We start from the raw sequence: 26,849 nt of genomic DNA, 5'->3' as shown, positions 1-26,849 counted from the left end.
ACAATAGCAGTTTGCTGAACGTGGACACGCCACCTACAGGCAAAGACAGTAACAGCTGCTGACTTTTTCATACCCACCCCATAAAGACATTTTTCAAGCATTTCACAAAATCAACAAAGGGTTAAACGTCGGTACGTTTCAGTGCTATTTTTAACTAAATTATCCAGATGTGGGGATGTTAAACTGGAGCCTGCAGCCGCTTCACTTAGCTTAGCACAGACGCTGCAAACAACAGAATCAAAATCAAGATTATACCTCTTCTGTATAATTGGTACCAGAACCACAGTGCAACAAGGTTACTTTGCCATTTGGTTGGGTGTTTATGTGCCAGACTACTTCCTCGCTACGCTACGCTAAGCAGCTACCGGCTCCAGCGATGCATCTGTTTGTGAAAGTGGCACCAATCTGAATACCCAAAATGACAAAGTAGTCCTTTAAACGCCCTTTGTGTTGATCCTTTAAACATGACACACAGAAAACAGCCGTTTAAAAAGCTCTAATACGGTCACTTAAACTCACATGTTGAGCCATTATTCAGACGGTGACTGAACAGCTCCCTCTAGTGGAGAAAAACATACAGACCACAAAAAATATTCGCATTTTTTAATAATTGCATTTTATTAATTGAAAACAAAAACAAAAAAAACAAAAACAAATGCAAATAAAAAAAAAAAAAAAGAGCAAAAACAAAACAGTATCATTAGGTAAGACAAGGCGAGAGACACTTAAATAAGAAGAGTTCCATGTTGGTGAGGGCAAAGGTGGAGGTGGGTGGATGTGGGCGGAGGAAGGGAAGGTAGGTAGGGAGGAAGGGTGTTGCTGGATGGGACATCTTGGATTATGTACACTGTTTCTCACTGCAGGACTGGCAGGCCCCAGTAAAGGGAAAGGGGGCTCAAAGTAGCAGGTCGGAGACACTGAAACACCAGAGAGAAAGGCACTATCCAGAGAGAACAAGAAACCAACAATAACACAAACACAGTAAACAAACACACACTGGACCAGACCGAAAAATCAAAATGTTGGACAAAAAAAAAAAAGAAAAAAAAAGTGCTTGACCACACGCCACATTGGACAAAAAGTAAAATAAAAAAAAATAAAAAATCTTTTACATCATTGAAGCTGATCTCTCAACTTTTAGCATAAAAGACAATCTCTCAGTTTTTCTGAACTGTGCCAGCTGCAGATCTGCACTGGTGATTAACACGATGTGATTATCCAAACTCAGCCTCGCTGCTACGTGCAGGTATAACAAGGAGGAGAGCGTCTGTGTATGCATGCATGTAATGAATGTGTGTGTTCTGAGTATGCATGTTAACTGCCTGTACATTTCCTCAGACGCCGCGCTCGCTCTACGTGAACATCGCTTCTTTTTCAGCATGTCTTTTAAAATCCCTTGCGTGGTTGTGTGGTTCAGTTCTCCGACCTTGCTTCCCTCATGTTTACGTCTATAGACTCAGTCAGCTACATTCACTGCCCAAGTAAAATGGCTGCAATAAATATATTGGCTTTCAAAAAAGGTGGCTGACCTTTACACAGGGCTTCGTAATACAGCTTTTGCAGCATTCATGGCTCTACTTGCTGGTCGACATCAGCGTACTGACAGTTTCCTCAGAGAACTAACTTTACTTTCTTTGCGTTGTAGACAAGAGAAACCTTTTTTTCAAATGGAACTTATGACCCCTTAAATGTCATGCTGTATTTATCCGAGAGCCCTCAGATAGTTTTTGAAATAAAAAAGGAAAAAAAAAACCAAACTTGACAATTCAGCACATTCTAGAGCTACTAGGTCTTATCCAGACTAACAGAAGATTGAACATAATTTACAAATGGAAAAAAAAAACAAAAACACAATTTGTGATGAGAGGTAAAACAGACAAACACATACAAATATATAATATATATTCTTAAAAAATGGATTCTCTCTATACTTGATTTATTTATACAGCCAGCGGCTGATGTACAATGCTCACGTGCCAATGATCTTAAACATGGAAACTTGTTGTATTGTTGATGGCATCATTTTGTTTCATCTCTTCTTTTTTTTTGTACATTTTTTTTTAAACCATTTCTTCTTTTTTATATTTTTTATGCTTTTTTCTTTAAAACAGAGTTAGGATTTTAATCGGTAGGCATTTCATTTAGGTGATTAAAACAACATGCGGCAAAGAAAGAAAAACAAAAGAAAGGCAGAATGTTAAGAAGTTAAGGAGAAGACAGAAGCAGCTGTGGGAGCGGTAGAAATCATTTGGTTATCTTCACGGTTGGTGCACTATGCTTAGTTTCTCTGCATTTAGATTTCCCTCAAAGACAGTTCAATCCTGGCTGAGGCGCTCACTGGGGAGGCGAACCTTCTCAGCACAAATAAAAGTTGATTTTTTTGCTCAGCTGCCACCCACATAGCGACGCCTACGACAGCACTACTCCTGTTTTATCTCTCTCTCTTTCAGTTGTTTGCGTTCTTCCTGTCTGCTCCTGTTACTGTGGGATGGCCACGAGAGGTGGAGGGGTGGTTGGGGGTTGGAAGGGGGGCTGATGAGATCAAGAACGATGATGATGATGATGATGGTGGAGGTGGTGGAAGTGGTGGTGGTGGTGATGGTTGCTGTTGTGGCTGTTGTTGTTGTTGTTGTTGTTTACATGGTCTGACTGTTTACATGTTCCGATTGACGGGCGTGACGTAGTTGCGGGGGAACATGCCCGTTTGGCCGTGGCAGCCTCCCTTCCACCAGTTGGGGTCAGAGTTGTCCAGGACTTGAATGAAGTCGCCGCGTCGGAAACCCAGCTCTCCGTCCTCCTGGGGGTCAAAGTCAAAGAGCGCCTGCACGTATGTGGGATGCTGAGGGGTCAAAAGATGAAAGGAAACGGGTTAGAATCAAGTCACAGAATGCTACAACATGCTGCTCGCTGAAATATCCACACTGATTTCTGAACAACTGGATGAAATGTTCTGGCCAAAAACATCTCACAAACAACAAGGAGATAACGGAACAACATCCATTATTGTTATTCAAGGAACTTTAGATCACATTTACATGTTTGTGGTACGAAATTGGTGCTCAGGTCCCGGTTTTTAAAAAGCCTAATAAATAATAAATACAGTCGTGACTCGATAATCCGACACTAAATGTAAAACCTTCTTCTATGTCGGATAGCAAGGCTGTCGGATTGTCAAGACGGAGGTCCAGATACGAGGAGGGCTTGATGCTGGAAGGATCATTAGTTGTTAATTATTGTTCATAGTTGTTATAATAACTAGTAGGACTGGTCCCAATAGAACTTTCTGGTCTCTGGATATTTAGGCCCAATTAATGATGAATATTCGTCCTGGTCGGGGGACACTTCCACCCCGGGGCAGCGCTCTGACGGGGTGGAAGTGTCCAGAACACACAGGCAGTACTTGGCTGCTGATGCTAGTTTAGTTAGCGCTCACACTTCTGTTTCCTCCATCGGTGGCGGTGGGGGAGTGGCAGATACGCTCCACCGTTACCATCCATGTTTACTTCCGTAAACACTGAGCACGCTCGCTGCGTGTGACGTCGTCGTGTCCTCTTCTGCGCATGCGGGACACTTTTGGCTCGTATGAAGTTCACACAGCAGATCACATACAAGTCGCATTGAACTGGAAACGTGAAGGAAGTCACAAAGAAATCCTCATTGAGCATCAAGTCCTGCAGTGTGAACGTAGCCAATCTGTGGGATTGTTCAGTCAGATAATACGCCGTCATCCTGATTAGTGACATTAAATGTCATGTCGGAGTCAGAATCCAAGGCTGTCGCTATGTTTAGGCTGTTTTTATGGGTTCTGTTGGTTTTTCCTAAAAACCTGTTGGATAGCAGGTTTAGGATTGTTAAGGGTCAGAATATCGAGTCACGACTGTACAACGTAAAACAAGAGCAACATATAAGTAAAAATACACACAAATAAATGCACTACAGTAAAAATATATACACTAACTAGCTGTAACAATAAATATCTGTGTAATCGTGAATCATGTTGCACTTTTAAAACAGAGAAATATTAAAAATCATGATTAAAATGCAGTTTTAATTTGTTGTCTCTCATACTCGAGCTGCATCCCCCGATGTGATCTCATTACAACATCTTTCCAGACTACAGCGCACACTGATTTCTCTCTCTCTGTCCCTCCCACTGCCGACCACACAGACAGACACATGAGCTCTCTAGCGGTCTGTCTTACCTGCAACTTGTTCTCAGCTGCTCAGTCTCTGAGCGGTTTTGGTCACGTTTCCTCTCTTCTGTCACCTGCAGCTGTCCCTCAGTCTTTGCAATCTGCAGCCTCACCGCAGCTAAAGTCTGCTCTGTCCTCATTCTGCAGTCTGCTCCCTCGCAAATGAAAATTCACCCGGATCAAAGTAAAATACGCGTTTGGAGGAGGGAATAAATGGCACAAATAAACCTGGCTACGAGCTTTTTTAGTGAAGACCGTCATCACCTCCAGTCTGTCTCACTAACTTCGTCACAGGTGTCTGCTTGCTAAAAGTTAGTCATCGCCCGACAGCCAATCAGAATCAACTGCCATAGTAACGATTCTGTGGAAATCAAGCAGAGTGTGTTGCGTTTGTAGTTCTTTCTCAACGTTCTTCTACAGAAATTCAGGGAAGCCGTACCACGTCAACACTCGTCTGACGTCGTCTGATGCAGCTAAATAATTAACTTCACATTTTATTATTCTGTAATTTAGATGAAACTGCACAGTTTCTAAAATCACCCCCTGTTGGCACATAGTGTTGGTATGACCTCATCAGTCACTCACTACTGATCCTTTATTGATATTATTTCAATTGAAGCCATAAAGGATTCTCGCTAACGAGGAGCCCGATCACGAAGGCACCGCGTTACATTTTCATCAGCTCACAAACGAAGCTGTTTCTGTGTCGGCGCCGCATTAGGTTTACAGTAGAAAAATGAGAACATGCTGCTTCCTCTTGTGGTCTGTGGTGCCTCTCTCAGGGGTAAACCAGCATGTTAAACGGGGTGCAAGAAAAGTACATTTTTACGTATACAAATGAATTCTCAGAACAATGAACCGTGCGCGCGCACACACACACACACACACACACACACACAGACATACACACACACACACACAGACACACACACACACACACATGGCTGAGTTACCAAAACCTCACCACACCCCTGAAGCTATAATAATCATTCTTTTGTCCCCACACATATATCTTCACGTTATATTTCACTCAGAAGTAAATATAATTAAATGTATATGAAGGAATGTGCTAAACGTGGCGGCGTTTAGCAGAAATCTATCATCTGATGTCACTGACGACACAGAACTGACTCCTTATTGAGCCACATGAGGTCATTCAGCTCGTTTCTGGTTCTCCCTCTCTTACATTCATCCACTCACATTTATCTAACCATCAGAAACCATCTTCCTACGCTCGCAGTGTAATGACAGATTCTTTATTTGGGGGACTTCTCGACGGGCGCTAGAGAGCGTCGCTACAGCACGCTCGCATGTGGTTAAGCCGACTGATAACACTCTGCAGCGTTATTCCCGATCGAGATCTGAGTTGGGGGCAGAAATCTGTGTCAGCATATGTGTGGTTCTGCTCAGAACGGTGCAACACACTTTCACCATTCTCTAGAAGATGTAAAGAGACCACACTATGACCTCCATGTTTTTATTGTTTTTCTGCCTCTGTTGTCATTTAAACCCAGCGTGAGTTCACTGTCTTACCTGGGGGACCTGCTCTATGTCTCGCAGGAAGATTTGCTGATTGCGGGAGACCGAGGTGGAGCGGTGGTAGTCCACTAACTCGTTGAGAGAGTTAAACTTCACCACCCATAGGAAATACTTTCCGGCCCCGTCGCGAAGAACCTTGAAGTGCTGGACGTCGTTTCCAAACCTGGGAAAGGTCACACAAAAAACTATGAGGAAGGGATCTACAGCAACGTCTAAGAGTACAAAAAAAAAAGTTGTTTTAAAGGCAGAGCACACATTTGAATGAATGTAATTTAATACTCAGACCTCACTCATCAAATGGGCGTGTCTTGGACAGCTTAGTAAGTGTTAGTCAAATGAATCAGCAGGCGAGTAACAGACTGACATTCAACACGAGCTGAGTAAGTGGAACGGGGACAGTCCAGACCGTAATTAAGATCCGTATCTTGGCATCAACTTTACATGTACCCTGCTGTCCTTCCTAATTTTGGGAAGGACAGAATGAACAAAGCCAGATAAGAGGAAACAAGCTCTGTATGTGTCAGCTGAAAAAAGTAAGTAGTGGGGCTCGAGTCCAACACCACGATACAAAAAGTCACAAGTCTGGTCACTAGAGGGCGTCGCTGAGACTTCACAAGATTAAGGAAGTGGCTCTGCTGATGACTCAAACATACCAAGTATGGAAACTTGTGAACCTGATCAGTTGTGAGGAAGCTGCACTCTGATGTACAGATAATATTAAATCGAGTGTGACTCATGTTTCCCCCCCGTGTGCGCTACAGTTGTGAGGTGCCACTTACTTCACGGAGAGGGAGAAGTCCCCCGGTGCACTCTCGCTCTCTCTGATGAGGAAAGCCCCATCGTGCCTCTGTTTGTTTAGCATCTCCTCTGCTTTGGCACGGGGAATCTTCCCAAAGAACCACCTGGAGGAGCAGAAACAACAAAAAAAGAAGTGTGAGTTGACTAAGCAGACCCAAAGTCACACATTCTGACTTTGGTTTATCCACAAAAGGTCATCAAAAAGAAACACAGCGACACATGAGTTCAGTGTCAGATCCCACAAACATCACACCTCCAGCTCGCCGAGGTGTCAACTGATAGCACAGCAGTGCTAACCGCTGATCCCACCAGCTGTTAAACAGCGGTGAACGAGCTAAATTACACACAAATCTAATCGTAACTAATTATTTACTTGTATTGGTTATTGGGCCGATAAGGGGCGGGTCCTGTTCGACCAAAAAAACACACAAACACCCCTTGAACACACAAAGAAGCACAGAAAAAGTCCCACAAGTGCTGGTCAGCCATGAATTTACACTGACCAGGAAGTAGATAATCAAAAAGAAATATTTGGATCCATTATTTGTACTTCTGTGTCAAAGTTCATAAAGTGAGACGGAGTGAAAACACCAGATGCAGGTACGACTTCAGCTGCTTTAAAGTGGCGTGCATTTATTTTAGGTGCACATAAAGCGAGAAATATATTCCTGTGAGAAACCCCCCGACAGAGGGAATCAGCGAGAGTTATGAGGATGGATAGAGAGGGGCAGAGACAAACGGGAGACAAAAGCGAGTGAAAGCTTTTTACTTGTGTAAATAATTAAAAAGTACAGTCAGCCAAAAGATGACATCTTGGCTCCTTTACACATAGGTGAAAATCAATAATGAAATGGCCAACTCTTAATCTGCTTTGTGTCTGCGCTTGGCACCGTAGCGGGCCTGCGCACTGAGTCTCTTTCCCCATTTGATAAAGGCGATAGCAGAGCAATTAATGGAGCCGAGGAAACAGGAGGAGGACGACTAGCATTACTATCAGCCGCTTTCACACGCACCTGCAGCCCCGTGAGCAGAGGGAAGCTCGGCTCTGGATCTATGCTGTCATGTCGACGCTATTCGGCTCGTTTTGGCCGATACAATATATGCACGTTTTGTTTTCTACCATATTGCATCGGGCATCTCCTGTAGTCAGATTAAAATATTATTATGCATATTTCTATTATCAGTGGGCAAAACGAGGAAACCTGCAACATTTATTGGTAAATTAGCTTTTCAAACGAAGCTGTTAGCGTGACGAGTGTCAATGTTCATTCTGAGCTGATGAAATGTTTTATTTTTATGATGCAGATATCATCGTACGTCTCAACTCTAAAACATTCGTGCTGTTCAACAACTCGAAGCATCAGCCACAAAACATAATTACTGTTGGGCAGGAAAAAAAAGCTCAGCGTTCGAACAAAGAACGTGTGACTTTGAGCTGATCCATACTCCATTGTGCGCTGCTATACAGCCCAGCTGTGTGTGCATGTCTATTGGGACGTGTGGGTGCCTGGCGCTCTGGCACTTCATTGTCCCCACAATGGGAATACTCCAGCATCGTCGCTGCTCCGTCTCTGCTTTTCTGTGAAATTTAGAAGAAAACCACACACGACCCAGACACAACACACCAGTGATCCATCCTTGGTGGTGATTTGTTAAGAATAAAAGTCAGACCGAATTCTCGTCACTGCGGCGCTGATATGATGAAACGCTATTATTGCGAGTGCTTTGATAATAATCACACAATAAACGAAACAATTTAGTTTGTAAGTGCACTAAAAAACGTCAACTGCAACGATATTGACCTCCACTCATTCAAGTCCCTTTTAAAAACTCACCTTTTTAAGATCGCTTTTAATGTTTAACTGTACATTTTTATTTTATATTTGCCTTCTATACCTTGTTTTTTTTAATCTGCTTTTTATTCAACTTGTTTTGTTCCTGTTTTTATCTTCTCCCCTGTTAAGCAACTTTGAGTATCTTGAAAAGCGCTATACAAAATAAATGTATTCTTCTTCTTATTATTATTATTATTATTATATGCTGGACTAGTTCTGAGGTTTGCTGTAGTTATCTGTACCTCCACACTTTCCAACTACATTTGCAACTCTGATGTTTGTCAAATGATCAGACATCAAACACAAACAACAAGCAGCAGAGCAGCCTGAGGATCGGAGGACTTGTTGTTCATCCTGAGCAGAGACAAGCATCCACAGTTCTCCAGCTGTGACACACACACTCAGTTACCTTTGTGTGTGTGTGTGTGTGTATATTTACATATGGAAAAATATTAGTTCCCATGCATAAGCTGCTACTGTTCCACGGGACACTATTTTTGCAATACAAAGCCTCACTTCAATAGCAGATAGTAGGAAGGCACCTAAACAGATCCTGTGTTGTGTAGAAATGCCAGGCCCTGCACATGCACTGCCTTCTAAGCGGCACAGCCTTTCCTGCTCTCCTAAATGGGGCTGGAATGCTAAATCCCTGATGAGAGGGTGAAATTGAAGTAATGATCAGTAGCCAGATTTACCTCTTGGGTATTGTTTAATTTAACAGCTACCGAGGATATCAACACACACGCCTCATAATGTGCTAATCAAAGCCAACGATTTAAATAAGGACCTTTTTTTAACAAATAAAGAGCACGTTTCAGTGTTCTACACCCCAGATAGGATGCTTAACTGTATGTTAAGTGCAACCTTTGTGTATTTTTTGTGTTTCTATAACAGCTATAACACCTCCAGAGAACCTTTATAATGATTACAGGAGTTGTATTGATGTGTGAGGCCCAGCTACGGATTGATTCTCCATATAAAAGAGTGGCACCACTTGAGAAGAGCATTATGGTCACACTATAGCAAACAGCAGACAAAAATAAAAACTAAAGCTCAATACAATAACATCCACCTTCCAAAAAAAAAAAAAAAGGGGACACATTTGATAGCACCGCAGCAACGCCGCGCTGAGGTCAATACTGAGCTAAATGTAAGAGGTCTCGAGCACATTAATGAAGAGAGAGGTAATCTGGCACTGAGTGCAGGTCCAGAGATTCTCTGAGGATCCTACCAGGCGTCGTCTAAAGTGGTTTAACTCACAAACCCTCTCTCACACACACACACACACTGCGGCTAAGCCATCCCATACAACAAACTCTCACCACAGTAAACAGAACGGTCGACTCAACCTGACAAACTGACAGCTAACGCTCTGAACCCCAAAACCTGCCAGCAAGTTAGAAAGTGGGTTTAAAAAAAAAAAAAATCACACCACACAAAAAACAAACAAGAGAACTGTTGGATATTTTACCTGCTTTAAAAAACAACAACAACAAAACCCTAAATCACTTCTGTCTACTGGTTGCTCAAACCAAAATCTGCAAAAAAAACTAAAATTCTGCACTTGCTGCAACTGTGGTGGTACAATCATAAATCTAAATGGCAAAGAGCTAAATGATGATTCATGCAATGTACACACTGATATGTATTATAGTACCTCCGGTTTGTATAATAAAGCTGACAGTATTTAATTCGACCTTCTAGGTTGAGTCTGTAGTGAGTAAAAATGTGACCAGAGCAGAAAACATCTAGAAACTGCTATCAGAGGGTTAATATGTCCACATACTTTTTTGGTAGAGAGACAGAGAGAATAGAAACGAATGGTTACCAGAATGTGATTAACAGATTAATATGTATACACCACACTTTCACATTACACATCATTAGCATGCTGTATGTCATACTTACGGATGGGCTTTCATCTCTATGTAGTTCTTGGGGATGAAGCCGTCTTTTCCGTTTAGCTCTGCCTTGTACCAGTTCTGATCGCACTCTTCATTTAATACCTAGTGGGGACAAAAAGAGAGATTCAGGTGAGCGGCGCCAATTAAAATGTTAACGACGGAGAGCGACCCACTACATTGACCTTCGCGGCAGTTGGTTTAATTGGTTTGATTTCCTGTGACCTCGGAAGGTGCGTGTCCTGTGAGATGGAGAACTGCTACGTAATTATCAGGAAACTACAAAAATTAGAGGGTAAATACAAAATCATTTCTAAAAACAAAAAACCAAACAAGTAACATATCAATAAGCGACCTGTCCGTTTAGCCATAAGGACGATTTCACCAGTACCACAACACAGTGACCAAAACAGCTGTGAGGGCGCTCATGTCTGACAAAATATGGCGACAGTGCAGGTGTGATGCATCCAGTCCATATGTATGTGCCACTTGGTCTATGCGGGTGCGTGCTCGAAAAAGATAACCCTTCCTGCTGTAAGAGCCGTCTGGCTTGTTGCATTCATAATTCAAAATGTCCTTGAGTAGAATTATAAATATGTCCCACTTAAGTGACTGACTTGTCACTCAATATGAGTTATTATTCATCATTAATGGCACAGTCCATCCATCCATCCATTATCTATACACCTCTTAATCCTCACTAGGGTCACGGGGGGGGCTGGAGTCTATCCCAGCTGACTCAGGGTGAAGGCAGGTTCACCTGGACAGGTAACCAGTCTATCACAGGGCTACACTTAGAGACAGACAACCAAGCACACTCACATTCACACCTACAGACAATTTAGAATCACCAATTAACCTCAGCATGTTTCTGGACTGTGGGAGGAAGCCGGAGGGAAAGAAAAAAACCCCGGAGAACCTGCAAACTACATGCAGAAAGATCCCGGGTGTCCTCACCGGGACGCGAAACGGCGACCTTCTAGCTACGAGGCAATGGTGCTAACCACTCGGCCTAAAAGCATAGTCTATGATGAGAATTTGTAATAACTAAATGCTGGTTAAATCAACAAAAAAAAAATCACAACCGTACCAATGAGGGAAAGCAGCGCGCTTCATCTTTCCTTACAGCACATCACGCATTACATAAATCTTAACATTTCTTCTGTTCAGCAACATTTAGACATGTAGAAATCTAAAAGGAAAACTGTGCAACAGCATTGAGTCACGCAGCAAAACGCATTCAATAACATAACGTCTGACTTCCACAGAACAGCAAGGTATGAAGACAGAGATGAAGAACGAGACAGATATGACAGACATGTCACACAACCAGGCCGTCACTTGCTTGATTCTCTGAGAAGTACAGCAGGGCTCGTAGTAATCCCGCCCCTCTCATCCAGTCACAATCCCGTGTTAAAGAGTGACTCAGTTCTACTTATGAGAATTAAGTGAGTCAAGTTAGTTACAGAAACATTTCTTTCACCATTTACGACGCGTTTGCTTAAAATACACACAATCCTCATGTGGCATCACAGAACTTTTGTCCAGAAAGAACAAAAACCATCACGTATAAACAGACCACTGCTCCTCCATGTCACTTAGATTTTTCTTTACTTTTCATATCAAAGAAGCTGTCATTATTTTCTAAATCACATCTTCTTCCCTTCACTTCTCTCTTCCTCCCCCTTTAAATTCATAATTTACCCACGGCCCATCCCCAGACAGCTGTCCGATTGCGCCCGGTGCCGTGTGAGTGACCTGGGTCTATTTGCTTCAGTGGGCCTGCAGAATGCCAGCTGTCCCTCGTCTTCCCAGCTGCTAATCCTGCGCAAGACCAGCATTACTGGATGAGGGAGTGGCTTTGGACCGAAGACAAAAGTAGGCTGCAGTCAGGAGTGGGAAGGTAGATGTGTCTGTATTTACGTGGTGGTGGTAAAGCTCTGATGCACAGAGCAGGGGAGCACCAGATAGAACGAGCGTGTTTACCATTGTCAACGCTATCTGAACCAAAACTCAAACACAGGGTCTTAGCCTCTGGGCTGTATGTTGACACACCAAACCAACCTTTAAGAGCAAGCACCTACAAAGGCAGAATGATCCATTACTGTGCAGCCGGCTCGCTGTCGTCATGCAGCTCTCTGTAAACTCACTGGCACTGTTAGCCCAGGGGCTACTGCTTGTGAAGCATAACAAGACAAGACGAGTGTACAAGCAGGCGAGCCGCTTTGTGAGCTTGTGTTTTGTCACAGCAGTACTTTGGCATGCTAGCGTGCTAACATTTGCTTATCATCGCTACCAGCTGTAGTACATTTTATTAAAACCACCACAGATATTGATCTTAAGTTGGTGTCAAAGTCATGGTCTAGGGACCATACCGTGAATGAATGTATACAGCTCTGGCAATCAAGTGAAAACATAAAACTGCAGGTGGAGTTAAAGGAAAAGTCCGAAGATCAATAGTCAGTAGAATTTATCTTCTTGGTTACCTCGAGTGTTTGGAGCAAACTTCTCGACAATCAGTTCAACAGTTGTAAATATACCCAACTGTGTATCTCAAAAGTCAACTTTATGATCACAGTAGAAACAAAAGCCAGGTAAGTGTGACCAAAACGAACAGAGCACATCCTCTAGGGACCATGGCACATTAAATACGTGATGTCCGGACTATGAGCCGCTACTTTTTTCACACTTTACTTTTTCACTGTTTGATTGCGACACTGAAGACGACGACTTTAGTGGTTTTAGTGCGCAAGAAGATGACGATAACGAACAATGACTTTTCCTGGTAGGCTGCTGTAGTTTCTATTTTTTTTAACCAGCTGTGTTACAGGCAAAAAGCATTTATGGTATTTGTGTACGTTACCGTAAAGTCTTTCTGTGTAAATATCTCATAATTAAAAGTTAAAAGTCTTTCTGTGTAAATATCTCATGTTACAATGTGGACACCTGCAGCTTATAGACAAGTGCAGCCGATATATGTCCAAAACTTGCTTTCTTTTTAAAGTTAGTGGGTGCAGCTTATATTCAGGTGCCTCAATAGTTCGGAAATTACGGTAATAGAAATCCATCACATAACTGATTACATATTTTTGCAAAAATCAACGTGGCAATTGAATAAAATGACAATCCAACACTTGCACGGACAGAAAATCAGACGTGAAAAAATATGAAGAAACTACCGCCTCCAAGAACTCAACACGCTCAGTCATCATCTAAATGACTAAACATAGCTGGACTCGATTATCAGCAAGAGAAATTATTAAAATATCAATATTTCGTCTATGTGCAACCCCTGCTGGGTCTACGGTGTTACACAAGCTGTTAACCAGTAAGGTGGGAAGTGGCAAAAGATGACGCCACAAAACCAGCGTGGTTTGGCTTAATTTTGCACTAGAAAAGGGAAATAAGGTTGCATGTAGACTGTGTCAGAATTAGCTGGAATTTAAAACACTGACTGCAGCAACGCGTAACAAAAAAGGTGTTTTACATGTTACTTGCACGCTATGGTGAGTTGTTGTGTTTTGCATGACAGTGCCACACATTTCAGCTGTACCTAAAACACCATTTGGTCACTTAGGAACGTGATCGATCATTTCAAATGGCTCTTAAATGTGCACTTTATTTTGTTCAGATGATGTTTATCCATCTTGATTAAACTGTGCTGAATTTCAACTGTTCTGATTCTTACTTCTAAACTAGTACCACTGGCCTTATTTTACGTTTCCAACTAATCTGCAGGGAATTAGTTGTTCGGAACATCCTGTCAAAGAGAGAAATGCCAACGTGCCAAACCTACACTCCAAAAACTATGTTTGATTCGTGGCCAGACTGATTGCCCAACTACAACAGCAGCGTGCACATGGTGTGTAAAGGCCTAAACATGCCTTTGAGATACTGTGAACTCCAAAGGACCCCTTTTCTGTTCGCTGCCAACAACATGCATTCCATATATCGCACATTTGTGTCAGACAAAGTGTTTTATTTAATTAAGCCCTGCATGTGTTGTTGTCACACTAAGCGCTGACTCACAGGGAAGCTCATCTTGAGACACAAGAACAGTGCCCAGGGCACTCAGTCATGAGCAACATGTGACGGTGTGAGTGACCGATTTGCTTGATCTATGTTTGCTGGAGTAAAACTGATCCAAGGAATCAGACTCACCATACTGTGTGTCTGGCCCGAGGCCGTTCTAACAGTGCTGACTGAGAGGAAGAGGTGGCGTGTAATGTTAGTTGAGGGGAGTGCAGCAACAAAAAAATCTTCGCATATTTCATAACAAACATAAGTAACACAAACTGTGGGAGTAGAAAATGTTTTCTTGTACAGCACTGTAGGTGGAAGACTTGCCAAGCAGTTAGAAAGACAATGATTCATCCTTAGAAGCCGACTCAGGCCCACTGGTTGGCACACATCCACTCTGCGGAAGTGTCCGTCAAACCTTACCAGCTAGAAAGTTTCTGACCTGCCTTGAGGGGAGGTCAGAGAGCAGAAACTTTCTAAACTGGATGAATTATTGTATGTAGATAGTCATTAGTTAAGAACACTCTTGTGAGATGCACGGTCTCTGCAATTGTGAAATAGGCTGTCCATGCATTCTGCATCCATTCTCTGAGCAAGATGACAGCAGAGAGAACGACAGAAGCATTAGAGGCACATTTTTTGACCCATTGTGATCAAATTAGATGAAATGAAAGGTCTCATTGTTCAGCACAGAGCAGACTTTATTCAAAAAGTTTATTTAGTGGTGAAAAATCACATCGCAGATAAATCAGAAGTCTATTCTATCACTGGGTAGACGGAGACTGGCTGACTGTCTGCCAGACAGTGCAACATGCCATTAGGCCCTGTGAACTGGAGTAACCTTAAATAATTGCCCAGTCTATGACCAAAGTTAATAATAGAGCACAGCGGGTGCTGCAATATGCTCTATGCTTGAGCTTTATACTGCAGAAATGGCTAAGATGCTTATGGGAATTTTCCAGGGGATTCAAAAACAAGCCGCTGTGACAATGATGGGCATCAAAACGTATCTCGGACTCACATCGGAAACAATTCTCAACATCTGCACGGACTGATTACGTTTCTGGGTGCAGCTGAAAATGTTTTACTTGTAACCTTTCTACATCGATAATTATTATCAGTTTGAATGCTTTTGGCCTCCATTTTAAAGAAGACGTTTTGATAAATATGCTTATTGTGTTTCTAGGGGAAAGTTCAATGGAAAGATCTCATATCAACGTGTGGCTGTACACCGAAGCTCCACCTTCGTCTAGTGCGTCTGTTTAAAGAGTAACAAAAGCCATTCAACGGCACACAACTTTCCACGAGCTGCTTACTTTATTCATTTTTTTATTGTAATACTATAGTGATTGATTAACAAGTCATAATTCACTGCGCATGCATTTGCAGCACGTAGCCTCCGTTTTCAGACGCAGTGATGGTAAAAAAGCACGCATTGATCGTTCCCCCACATGCTATATTTGAATGTAAGCGCTCTGCTGAGAGGTTCTGTTCTGCCGAAAAGAGAACAGAAAGTCTTCAGTGTTTGACAATATTAGCAAAATAACTGATGACAAATCAAATTAAGAACTGGATCGACAGCATAAAAATGGGACTAGCTAAATAAAGGGGCTTTTTTCAAACACCTTGATAACTGTGCAATTAAAAGGTCCCCTAAAATACCACATGTGCACCCGTACGTTCATGGGCTTAATGAATGAATGCTTTACTTTTATTTACACTATGAGTTTTATTTAAAAATTAATTTCATGCAAGAACAATACATGATCATTGATAAAAATGTATTCTAAAGGTGTCAGTAAATGAAGAAAACAATAAAGCACCCAAAACAAAAGTTTCTATCGGTCAGGAATCAGTGTGATTTTAAATATGAGGGCAGTGACAACACGACTAGCCCCTCAGTTCTCCCCCACAATTGCCGTTTACAGACTTCTGAGGCTAAAACGCACATGAAGCATCATTCTCCTTTCTGACAACTCAACATTTCTACAAACAGGGAGGCAGACTCAGTAAAACATGTGCCAGAGGCTACTGAATTTTGCATTTACGGCCCTTGCTGGCGACTTTTCTGACAGGCTGGCTACTCCACAGCTTCGGGTGAAAGCCCTGCCAGCATCTCTACAGATCACAAATTGTTTATCTGCACAAAAACTAAAATGCACAAACAATAAGTGCCCATTTTACAGGAAGTAACCTGCTGACCTGTGTCTTGGCTCTGAGTAGGAGTCATCAGACGACCAGTAGAGACTTAGTCTAGCTGTTTCCAGCCTTTTTACAAAGCTAAAATAACCAGCTGCTGGCTTTATATTTCCTCTACAGACATAAATGCTTTTGATGCTTTCGTCTAAGTATCGAAGTGTAAAACTGTATTTCCTAAATTAGGGCTGCAAGGTGGAACAGTGGCAAGGTCGCCTCGCAGCTAGAAGGTCGCCGGTTCGCATCCTGGTGAGGACACTTGGGACACCTTTCTGCATGGAGTTTGCATGTGGGTTCTCTGTGATAGACTGGTTACCTGTCCAGGTGAACCTGCCTTCACCCTGAGTCAGCTGGGATAGACTCCAGCCCCCCATGACCCTAGTGACGATTAAGCGAGAATAGATGATGGATGGATGTATTTCCTAAATTCCAATTATTTTCTTTAGTTGTGTTTAACCTGCTCTCTGACTGGACTGACACATGTTCCCGCATGGTGCTCATCCTACCTGTGTGTAACTGTGGTAATTTGGCTGTTTCTATATATTTATAGTTCTACTATCTATCTTTAAAGCAACCAAATGAGAGCTTAATCCTGATGGGTTACAGAGAGAAGCTGCATGGTCAGACGAATATTAGAAATGCACTGAGAACGGTTTCAATCCGTCCATTTTGTGGCTTTCAAAACTGAAAGAATGGCGTGAGTAAAAGCAGAAATAAAATATTTGCTTGCTGGGCAGTTTTTTTCTTCTTCTTTCAAACCACAGAGAGAAGATAACCGCAGCATTCTGTCCGACTGACTGAGCGCCGTCTCTGTGTTCTAAGCCGGGCCAGCATTGTGCTATTGCATTTCTGTGGATGATATGCATTCCCTAGTTCTCTCTGAAGATTTTTTTTTTTTTTTTGTCTTTTTAATCTGATTGAGACACAATAGTTGTAGGAGTTTCTATTTGAGAGGCTAAGATCCAGTCCAGGGATTATCTCCTGCACAGCTGCCACTGTGGTCTCCCTCCTCCTCCCCCTGTATCGCTCTCTCTCAATCACACACTCTGAAATAATGTCCACCCACAAACCCATGTGTGACACTAAACACAGATAACTGTCACATCAAACCCCTGGCCTACAAATATTAACTCCGCACGTCTCCGTAAAAACCAGGAAATTATACAATACCGCGAGTAAATCCAAGCGATAAACACAGCTGCTGTAATCATTTTCCCAGCTTTGTCGTCCTTACAAAGGAGATTTATTTGGGCTGATGCAGACGAACTGATGCAACACAACAGCATCTCTTCCCTTTTATTCTAATGAAATGCAACGCAGCAAATTAGATTTAAATAATCAAGTGCCTTAGTTATTTAAATGAATAGTGATTATGAGTATTTTTGCACAATATTTTGCTACAAGACGGAAAGTGAGGTACGCGGGGAGACAGACAGCGGCTACGGAGAAAACAAGACGCTAAATAAACCACGTCTGCTCAGTCCACACACAGGATTGCAATAAATCAGGAGCGGGGATTACCCCGGAGTGTGAGTTAATCTGAGCGTGCGGCAGGTCAGCCAGATAGAAAGGCAGGCAGACGAGCTAAAGCTTCGTCAGAACCTCCCGAGGCCAAAGCCTGTTGGATCCACCACCGGTGTTAATGGACCCGATAGAGCAGCCCCGTCTGTTGTCTATTTGCACACCAGGCTGCAACCTTGACACACTTCAAACGGCGCTCGGTTACCTCATCAGACCACAGAAAATTATCGGTTGCAAAAAAAAAAACGGCGTACGATTTTCATATGCAAAGTCGGCCGCTAGGGAGAAGAGCCAGTGGACCACGGCTCGGAGGAAATATGCTATTTAAGTAACTCAAACAGCACGTCAGGTATCAGGAGACGTCTTTTGCATCCTTGATCTTTAACCCACAACAACAGTATTTGGCTACTTAAAATAAACAGTCACATTTCAATATCACTCCACCCATTCCACGCCCTCAGTTCAACAACTACCAAAGAACATCAAGTATTTAAATGGCTATATATAGTAATTTCATGACCATACTGAACCTATACACGCCAAAGTTCCTGTCGAGGCAGTAGGTTGAGCAGTCCTACTTCTATCAGACTGTGTCGCAGCATTAGGTGGCTTAAAGAAGAAAGTGAAAATGTGTCAGGGAATAAAAAAGAGGTCTGTGATACCACAAATACCAAGAGATTCGTCTGTGTGTGTGTGTCGGTGCCAACTGTGTGGATGTCCTGTAGGAATGGAATTTGAGGCCTGGTATGTTGACATGCTGGCAGCAGTGGGGCGGAGGGGACAAACCTCCTAAACAGTAGAGTATCTGGGACGGTACTCGGGGGCTGTGGGATCAAGCCTCATAAAAGCAGGCGAAGTGTTGGTGTGGCGACGTTAAATCACCTAACTGCATTTCTCTAGACGGATTGATACGCACACAGAGAGAGTTTAAATCTCAGCAGATTTGGGGGTGCAAAAAAAAAAAAAATCCCATCAAAATGAGTCTGACCCGTTTTGCTCACAGCAGGGAGGCGGCAGACTTGGACCAGGATAGGCCAGAGCCAGGGAGGTAATGAGTGTCACCCCAATACAGAAAGACACAGAGGGACAGATTACACACTGAAATCTATCAAACAGAGGCTTGTAACACCATTGTAATTAAAATGCCGCTCGGGGGCATTACCACATGGGGAGGCAGAAACTGTGGCTTCAGAATACACACTGCACCTCGACCCATAAGCTAAACACTGGACATCCAAGCAAAAAAACATCTTGCCTGTGCTTTCACTGAGGCTTTGCAGAAGTCATTCTACAAGCTGAGATTAGCAGCACCACTGTTAGAAGCAATTGGTGAATATTTCAGTTTCTTGTTTGTTTTTTCAGAAACATTCAAACATCAATATATTAAAACATATGTGCTGTAATCAAAAATCACTTAAACCATTGTGTAATACCGCATATTTTGGACGCCATGTGGTCTAGACAAGTTGAAAGTGCCTGGTCAGTGCTTACAGCAGTGAAAGATGAGGCTTTGCTTGGACTGCAAATGCACTCGTACCAAAACAACCACAGTGTATAAAGTAGTTTTACTGACAAAGAGAGGAAACAAAGAGAAAGTTTCAAATGTCGTCTCAAAGCTAATCGAGAAATAAAAAAATCAGACAAAGCGTTGTGCAAAGTCTTTAACATCCAAACTAAAGTATAAACAAAAATCTATGACACGACAGACAACAGGCAATGCAACATTCATCCATTATCTATACACCGCTTAATCCTCACTAGGGTCGTGGGAGGATGGAGTCTATCCCAGCTGACTCAGGGTGAAGGCAGGTTCACCTGGACAGGTAACCAGTCTATCACAGGGCTACACTTAGAGACAGACAACCAAGCACACTCACATTCACACCTACGGACAATTTACAATCACCAATTAACCTCAGCATGTTTCTGGACTGTGGGAGGAAGCCGGAGAACCCGGAGAGAACCCACGCTGCACGGGGAGAACATGGTGTCCTCACTGGGACGCGAACCTTCTAGCTGTGAGGCAACGATGCTAACCACCGAGCCACCTTGCAGCCCGCAATGCAACAGCTGCCTAGTATTTGATAAAGAGGCCACCTTTTGATGACTAAAAAGTCATAATGCCTGGGCTGCTGCTATATGGCGACTCATGTACAGGGGCTATAGTCCCTGATGCAGTAGCCATGGGTTCAAATCCCGCTCATGGCCCTTTGCTGCAGCTCCTTCCCCCACTTTCCTGTCTCTCTCTCTCTCTCTCTCTCTCTCTTTCGCCTGTCCTATCTAATAAAGGCAAAAAGGCCAAAAACAAACAAAAAAAAAAGAGTCAGAAAAATGGTTAACCTACCAGCTCAGTAACTCATTTAGCAGTTAAAGTGTGATAATTGATATGGAAGCATAATTCTGGCCTTACTCTCGCTGTAATCACCCTATCTCTTCTCAAAATCAATTTGAATCCGGCAGCTGGGGGCAGCAGGATGCTCTCTTACATCATGATGTTGTTTATCAGAATTCTCGCTGCAGTTCATTTCAGCAATATGCTCTGAAGGCTCAAGCTTTAAAAAGGGACAGAATCTGCTGTGAAGTAAATAGATGTGACAGCAGAGGCGACTGTGGGTGTTCAGGAACAACTTTTTATAAAGCATTACGGTTGGGCTTGTTGCTGTCTGAGGCAAAGGTAACGCTCAAAAACAAGTCAGTGTGTGATCCAGAAGCTGATGGTCCAGTTATGTCATGGAATACAGGTCATTATGGCCGCTTAAGTTGTGTGTATAATCATTTTTGGACTATTTTCACCCACATGCTTTGCAGCTTGGAATTTAAAGCCGGCGGTGAAAGAGAAAGAAAGAATTTTAACTTTTGGTTTAAATACAGCTGTCAGTGTCTTTATGGCACATCAGCGGGGAGCGATGCGGAGATGAGAAGGAGTGAGACCTAATTACAGCTCTCTGACTCAACACTCGGAGGGGATGACTACCGAGAAAAAAGGCAGCAGGAGCGAGAGGAGGGCAGAAAACAAGGCACAGTGACGGAAGACAGATCAAGTGAGTCGAACGGCAAGAAGCGAGAGACGGCGACACGAGCAGAGAGAGAGGGAGAGAGAGGGAGAGAGAGGGTGAGACAAACAGACAAGAGAGAGAGTGGAGACGACACAGGACCGCTTTGAAGAATCACACTCCTTGTGATCAGCTTAGGAAAACTCCTCAAGGGCAAATAACACAGAATGGGGGCATTTCTTTTTCAGAGCAGGCCTGCAATGTTGTGATCTGCGGAGCGTTCCATCTCTGTTAGCCGGCTAACTGCATTACTTTTTGTTTTGTTTGATATTCCATCAGTTCACTGAAAAGACAAAGTTGTCTTTTCATCACCACAGTGCACAGATTTGTTTTTGATCCCCATTAAATGCAACACGTACCCTGTATTTGTAGAGCCACAGACATCTTCTCTCTTTTTATTACTCTTAAGATGCCAGAAAGAATGTTAAAGATGTACAGTAACATTCACTATTATTACGACTATTCGATTTGTGACACAAATGCTGGCGTCAGTCGGGACATTTACGTGCAAGAATGATAATCAAGCGACCCCGAGTGCCACTAATTCCTGCTTTAGATGTCTAATTTAATGAACCACACAGCTTGCATGTGCTGGATTACTGATTAGAGGGTGTCCGCGGTGCCTATATCCTTCGGGCATGTGTACACTAGTCATTTTTCCAGCGATTAAGAAAGTACTTGGAGAAAGCGCCTAAATAAAGCACGAAGAAGCTCTTTCAAAACCGCTGCATCTGTCTAGTGCAGCTTTGTGTGAACTGAGAGCCACATGCAAGGTTTGGCTTTGGACCATTCCAGGCGTGTGCATCACCTGCATAACCAATTAGTCATCAGGAAATGACTGACTTTCAACCGGGTAATCTCCTCCTCCTCCTACTACTACTACTATAATGAAATCATGTCCCTCTACAAATAAATATACAACCCCTTATACAAATATATGCATTGTCTAGTACCCCCCTAAATGTTTGTATTGCGTCTACATGTACGCATCTTTCTGCCACCAATGACAAAATGCAATTCATTTTATAAACATCAGAGTCATGTCGTACTGGCGCTGCTCTACGTATTCTGTCTCTAGGTGTTCTTCAGCACCGACAATTGTTGCTCTGACAAGTTCTGAGCAAGCAGGCCGCAGAAAAGTGGGAGAAACAGATGATTTTAAACAGTAGGCATGACTGCTGACATACTAAACATTGTCCAGTTGAGCAGCTATCAGGCTCAAGTGAGTAGTTTTAGTAACTAGTGCATGTCTGCTGCCTGTACGTCGACTCTGAGCAGCTGCACAAAACAGCACAACAACGAAAAAGGAGCAAAACAGGAAACACACTTTGCTCCATCACTATGCCAAGGCAATATTTGCAATTTTCACAAGTCAAATTCACAATGGAATAACATATGAATTAGCCACGCTACTTCAGCCAGCGACATAGCAGAAATCTGGATGCATCTGACCAACTTTCTCGACCAGAATGACGGATTATACGAGGGCTACTAACATTACACCAAGTGAGACACAAAGTTTTGCTATGACAACCTGTTAACTGATGCTAACTTATCAACTGTGATGTTGGTGAACATTGGGTCTGTGTTCTGGTTGGATCCAGGGCCCAGCTTTCAAATAGTAGATGGGTTTGTTTTTAGTTCTGGGTAGCAAATTTTGGGGTCTTTTTGGGGCTGGACACAAACTCCTGGAGCCATGAAGACCTCTAAAACAGATTTCTGGATCTTTGTGATGCAGAAGTATCGACTCATTCAGTCCCAAGCAAAAAAAAAGGTTTGTTGTGTTCAGAAATTGTACTCTGAAGAGTTTTTCTTACATCGATATATCACAGTTTGAAGCAGACAAAAGACAGAAGCACAAAGTCAGAGAAATGTACTTATCTAAGCTTTCTCTCCAGAGATTCAGCACTTAATTAGAAAATAGTCTGCTGCTATGCAAATGTGAGCAACACACACACACAGTCTTGTAGACTCCAGTGAGATCCTACAAGGCCTTTGGCAGCGTAAGTACACCGAGTCTCATCTGTATCGAAAACTGCACAATGAGCAACATAGCGGGGATTTATTGACCCTTAAGCTGCACACGGTCACTGCTGCTTCATAAAGACGGCCAAGAAACCCACAGAACACTGCTCCGAACTTTAACTAAACGTGTTTGGAAAGGAAAAGAAAAGTCAAACAGTAGGATCTGAGTCTGGGCTTAAAGCTCAAACTCTAACAATGGCTAATGAGTCTTTTAAGTGAATCTTGGATAATCAAGACATGCAGGCAGCACAAGGTAGCGCTGATAAAATTCCCCCTTCCCTTCAACAGTCAAGCGGACAGAGAGGGGAAATCGATATCCTAAGCACTAATAAATGACACGGGTTGTCATTAATCATGGGATGGGTGGGGGGGTCTCAGAAGAAAGTGCTGAATTAACACTTAAAAGCTCCATCTGCCACAATAACGTCTGTCACAGGGCACCTATAAAAGAGGAGACGTTAAATAATTTTACTGCAATTCCACTCCGAGTAACGCGGCAGCTAAACTCTAGCTGTCTGAAAAGACGAGGCTCCTGCTCGTCGGTGTGAATGCGGTGCTGCTGTGTGCAGACTGTAGAGCTGCTGGAGTTTGCTGTGGAGCCACAGGAAGTTGCTGGGGGTTGGAAGACACATCAAACAGGATGTGAAACAGCGAAGCCGTAGCATTAACATAAGCGCGTTCAGAAACAAGGACACACTAATGTTGGGACAGACTAGACAACTTTACCACAGACTAAACTCAGCGCTGACCCTGGGCTCAGAAAAAAAAAAAAAAAGGTTTGGGGCAGCAGGACGAGCGAGTGGTGTTCTTCTCAAGGAAAACCCATTTCTGTGGGTATTTTATATTCACACTGACTTTGCAACGAGCCTGTGTCTAAAATCTGCAATCTAAATACCCTGAAACGGTGGAAATTTTAACTGGAGGAATCCTGAAACTGATCTGCTAAATCCAACATCTCAGAACCTGGAGTAGAAACCTTACAAAAAGCATTGTGCCGCTTTTCTTGTTTTATTTATTTTCCAGATCATTTCAGGTTCTTCACAAAGTCTTGCTGCTAACAGGGGTGTCATGTTTACTCAAGTGTCACTTATAAATGAAATGCCTTCTTAAATAAATATTCTAACCAACATTAAACAGCACCTTGATGTCTGGTTCTTTTTGCGTTTTCTCTGGGAGGTGATATTTAATTTGCATCTCCTCTTTTATTAGTGAACAATTACCTGCCTTAATGACCACAGAGTGTCTTGACAATCCCAGACTGTGTTGGTGATCTACTGGCAAGCTCTCATTCAACTCCTTAGACGACTTTAAATCAGAATTTTATGGCATATTATTTTATTAATGGCTGCAACATAATATTGACACAGTGGTAGAAGCTGAACAGTCTTCTTAAATAAAGAAAAGCTCCGACTCTGCAGACAGCAGTTTGCAGAAGTAGCGCAGTGGAAAGGCGGATCTTAGATCATGTTATATGGGCAGGGTTCAGAGATCTATTAATGGGAGCTAATTCTGCCGGCTAGAAGGGCTGGTAATCTTTATTTATTTAAGGAGGAAATGAGAACAAGTGCACAGTGCTCAGGGCAATGGCCAGACTTGACTGCGGCCTCCGCACGCCTGCTGCTTTGCCTCTAGATCTGCTTTCTGACACATAAAAAGAGTTAAATGAGGATAGATTAAGCCACACTGCAAAGTCTAACATGGGATGAACGCACAAAAAAAACCCAGAAGTCACTAGACAAACATCTGACTGATTATATATTTAAGTAAACCAACAGGCTGCTGTGAATAAAGATTGAGCCCTCACTGATTTTTAGTGTCATCATGTTGTGCTAACAGGTCATGCTAGCTGTGTTTATCCACCTTAACTAGTTAAAACAATGAAGCTGCCACTCAGTCATCTCTACAGTAAATAGTACATTATACATGTCCAGTGGAAATGTCAGGCATGTGTGCACAACTAATGTTAACTTCCGTAACTGAAGCCAAGCCCACGGTTTAATGGAGCCAAACACACTGAAGTTACAGGAGACAGATTTGAAGGCAGACCTCGCCACCTTCCCCTTTTTCGTCTATGCATGATAGGAAATCACATTGTGAAACTAAGCTTGTCTGCATTATGCAAATGAGTCTTGGGCCCACACACGATACTGTAAAATATCCTAAACCCACGCTTCAGTGCCGTCGAACGCTAGGCCCAAATTTAATCAATAAATCTGTTCATACGTTGTGATTAGGAGAGAATCCGTAAAGGTCAAACAACTGGCTGTAAAGATAAAACAGGAAGGTAGCAGCAACAGCAATAAATGTACACACCCATAATTAGACTCTTATTTCATTTATTACATATAGTGAATTTCCTCCTACATGAAAGGAAATTGCTTTATTATTATTTAGTTTTTAAAGGTAAGCTCAGCGCTGCCATGTGAAGACAAGACGGCGCGGTACGAGCCTGTGTGCTGCTTCACTACTCAGTAACTGGCAAATGTGACAACTAAATGTTGGCGTATGACTCAAGGCTACAAATTAGCGGCGAGTATAGTCTGGTCAACCAGCTGTGACTCATAGCGACACAGAACTTACTATCTGGCTGACAGTTGTGGCATCTGATAACTAAATATCTTCGCGGCGCTGGAGAATATGGTCTTCCTTTCGTGTGATGAAAGCCAAGACTGTGTGCTAACGAAGCAACATGAAAGAAAGTAGTCGCCGATATGTTTAGTAAATAAAACGTATGATTGATCACAGTCTAAGAATCACTACAAAAGAAAACCAAATTGACCTTTAGGCGTCTCAGCATCAATAATTATAACTTATTAATGAAGATTCTGGCTATAATAAGAGACATTCTCATGACATTCGAGCATAATTTGAATCTACTGAGACACACGTGCCGTCTTATTTGAAAATCCCCAAATAATGGCAGGCGATTATAAAAAAATTAGCACATGCAGATTTCATTCTGATTGAATAGGTCAACGAAGGATTTCAACCTTTTCATCCCCCACAGCGGCAGACAGAGGCTTACATAAAAGGTCTTTTTTTTCTAAAAGCAAATGAAACAAGGACAGAAACTGCGGCGTTAAGCCAGAGCTGGGTCCGTGTGCAATATTTCTGACTTTTAGTGAGTCACTCAAACTATAAGTAATTGTGCTGCTGACGCCAAACATAAGAGCAAAAAAACACAGCCTACAGGATCAACCCACAGAGGCTGTGTATAGCAAATGCAAAGTCTAAGGCGTGATTATCAAGGCTGTGAATCCCAACTCGGGGCTCAGTGCTGCTTGGATCAATGTTGGGTTACCAGCTGTATTTAGGATGTGAGGGGGGTTTTTGAAGGTCTACTGGTACATTAGAAACCATAGTCTGACGCCATCGTGAGTGGGAACTATTATTGCAACACTTTCACAACACCTACATGTATGCATTTGACTACATTCACACGAATACTTGTTTTAAAGCATATAACTTTTGCTATATTTATTCTTCAAGTCCACACTACTTCAAACCTATAACAGAGACTTTAGGAAACACTGCCAACCCTGTTTAATCTGAAAAGTTCAGGATTATAGTCCAAACTGGGAGAATCTGTGACTTCTAGACACCCACGTTGGTTTACCGGCCGGGTTCACTACTGATTCGACACACTCCTGTCCTGTGACCCTGATGCGGGAGAAAACAAAGACATCGGCTCTGACATGTAGCGGTAGCTTCAACGTGGATAACAAACAACAGGCGGTGCATACTGTGGTCTTTGTCAGCGGCTGTTGT

The 26,849-nt window shown here is 42.7% G+C and overlaps 1 protein-coding gene across 1 annotated transcript in view; it reads right to left on the bottom strand.

Annotated features, from left to right (window-relative positions):
• Nucleotides 1–810: 810 nt before the first annotated feature.
• The window catches only part of grb2b (growth factor receptor-bound protein 2b), a 31,918-nt gene continuing 5,879 nt past the window's right edge, over nucleotides 811–26,849 (bottom strand). Inside the window, exons 3-6 of the mRNA XM_008285608.1 lie at nucleotides 10,274–10,371; nucleotides 6,512–6,634; nucleotides 5,727–5,895; nucleotides 811–2,839 (exon numbers count right to left, since the gene is read on the bottom strand). Of these exons, the coding sequence (XP_008283830.1) occupies nucleotides 2,654–2,839; nucleotides 5,727–5,895; nucleotides 6,512–6,634; nucleotides 10,274–10,371 (576 nt within the window). The 3' untranslated portion in view covers nucleotides 811–2,653. The remainder of the gene's footprint in view (nucleotides 2,840–5,726; nucleotides 5,896–6,511; nucleotides 6,635–10,273; nucleotides 10,372–26,849) is intronic.

This window comes from Stegastes partitus, unplaced genomic scaffold, assembly GCF_000690725.1.
Source record: "Stegastes partitus isolate 25-593 unplaced genomic scaffold, Stegastes_partitus-1.0.2 Scaffold410, whole genome shotgun sequence".
Lineage (NCBI taxonomy): Eukaryota > Metazoa > Chordata > Actinopteri > Pomacentridae > Stegastes > Stegastes partitus.
The sequence above is the reverse complement of the archived record's forward strand: the minus strand, read 5'-3'. Positions and strand labels throughout refer to the sequence as shown.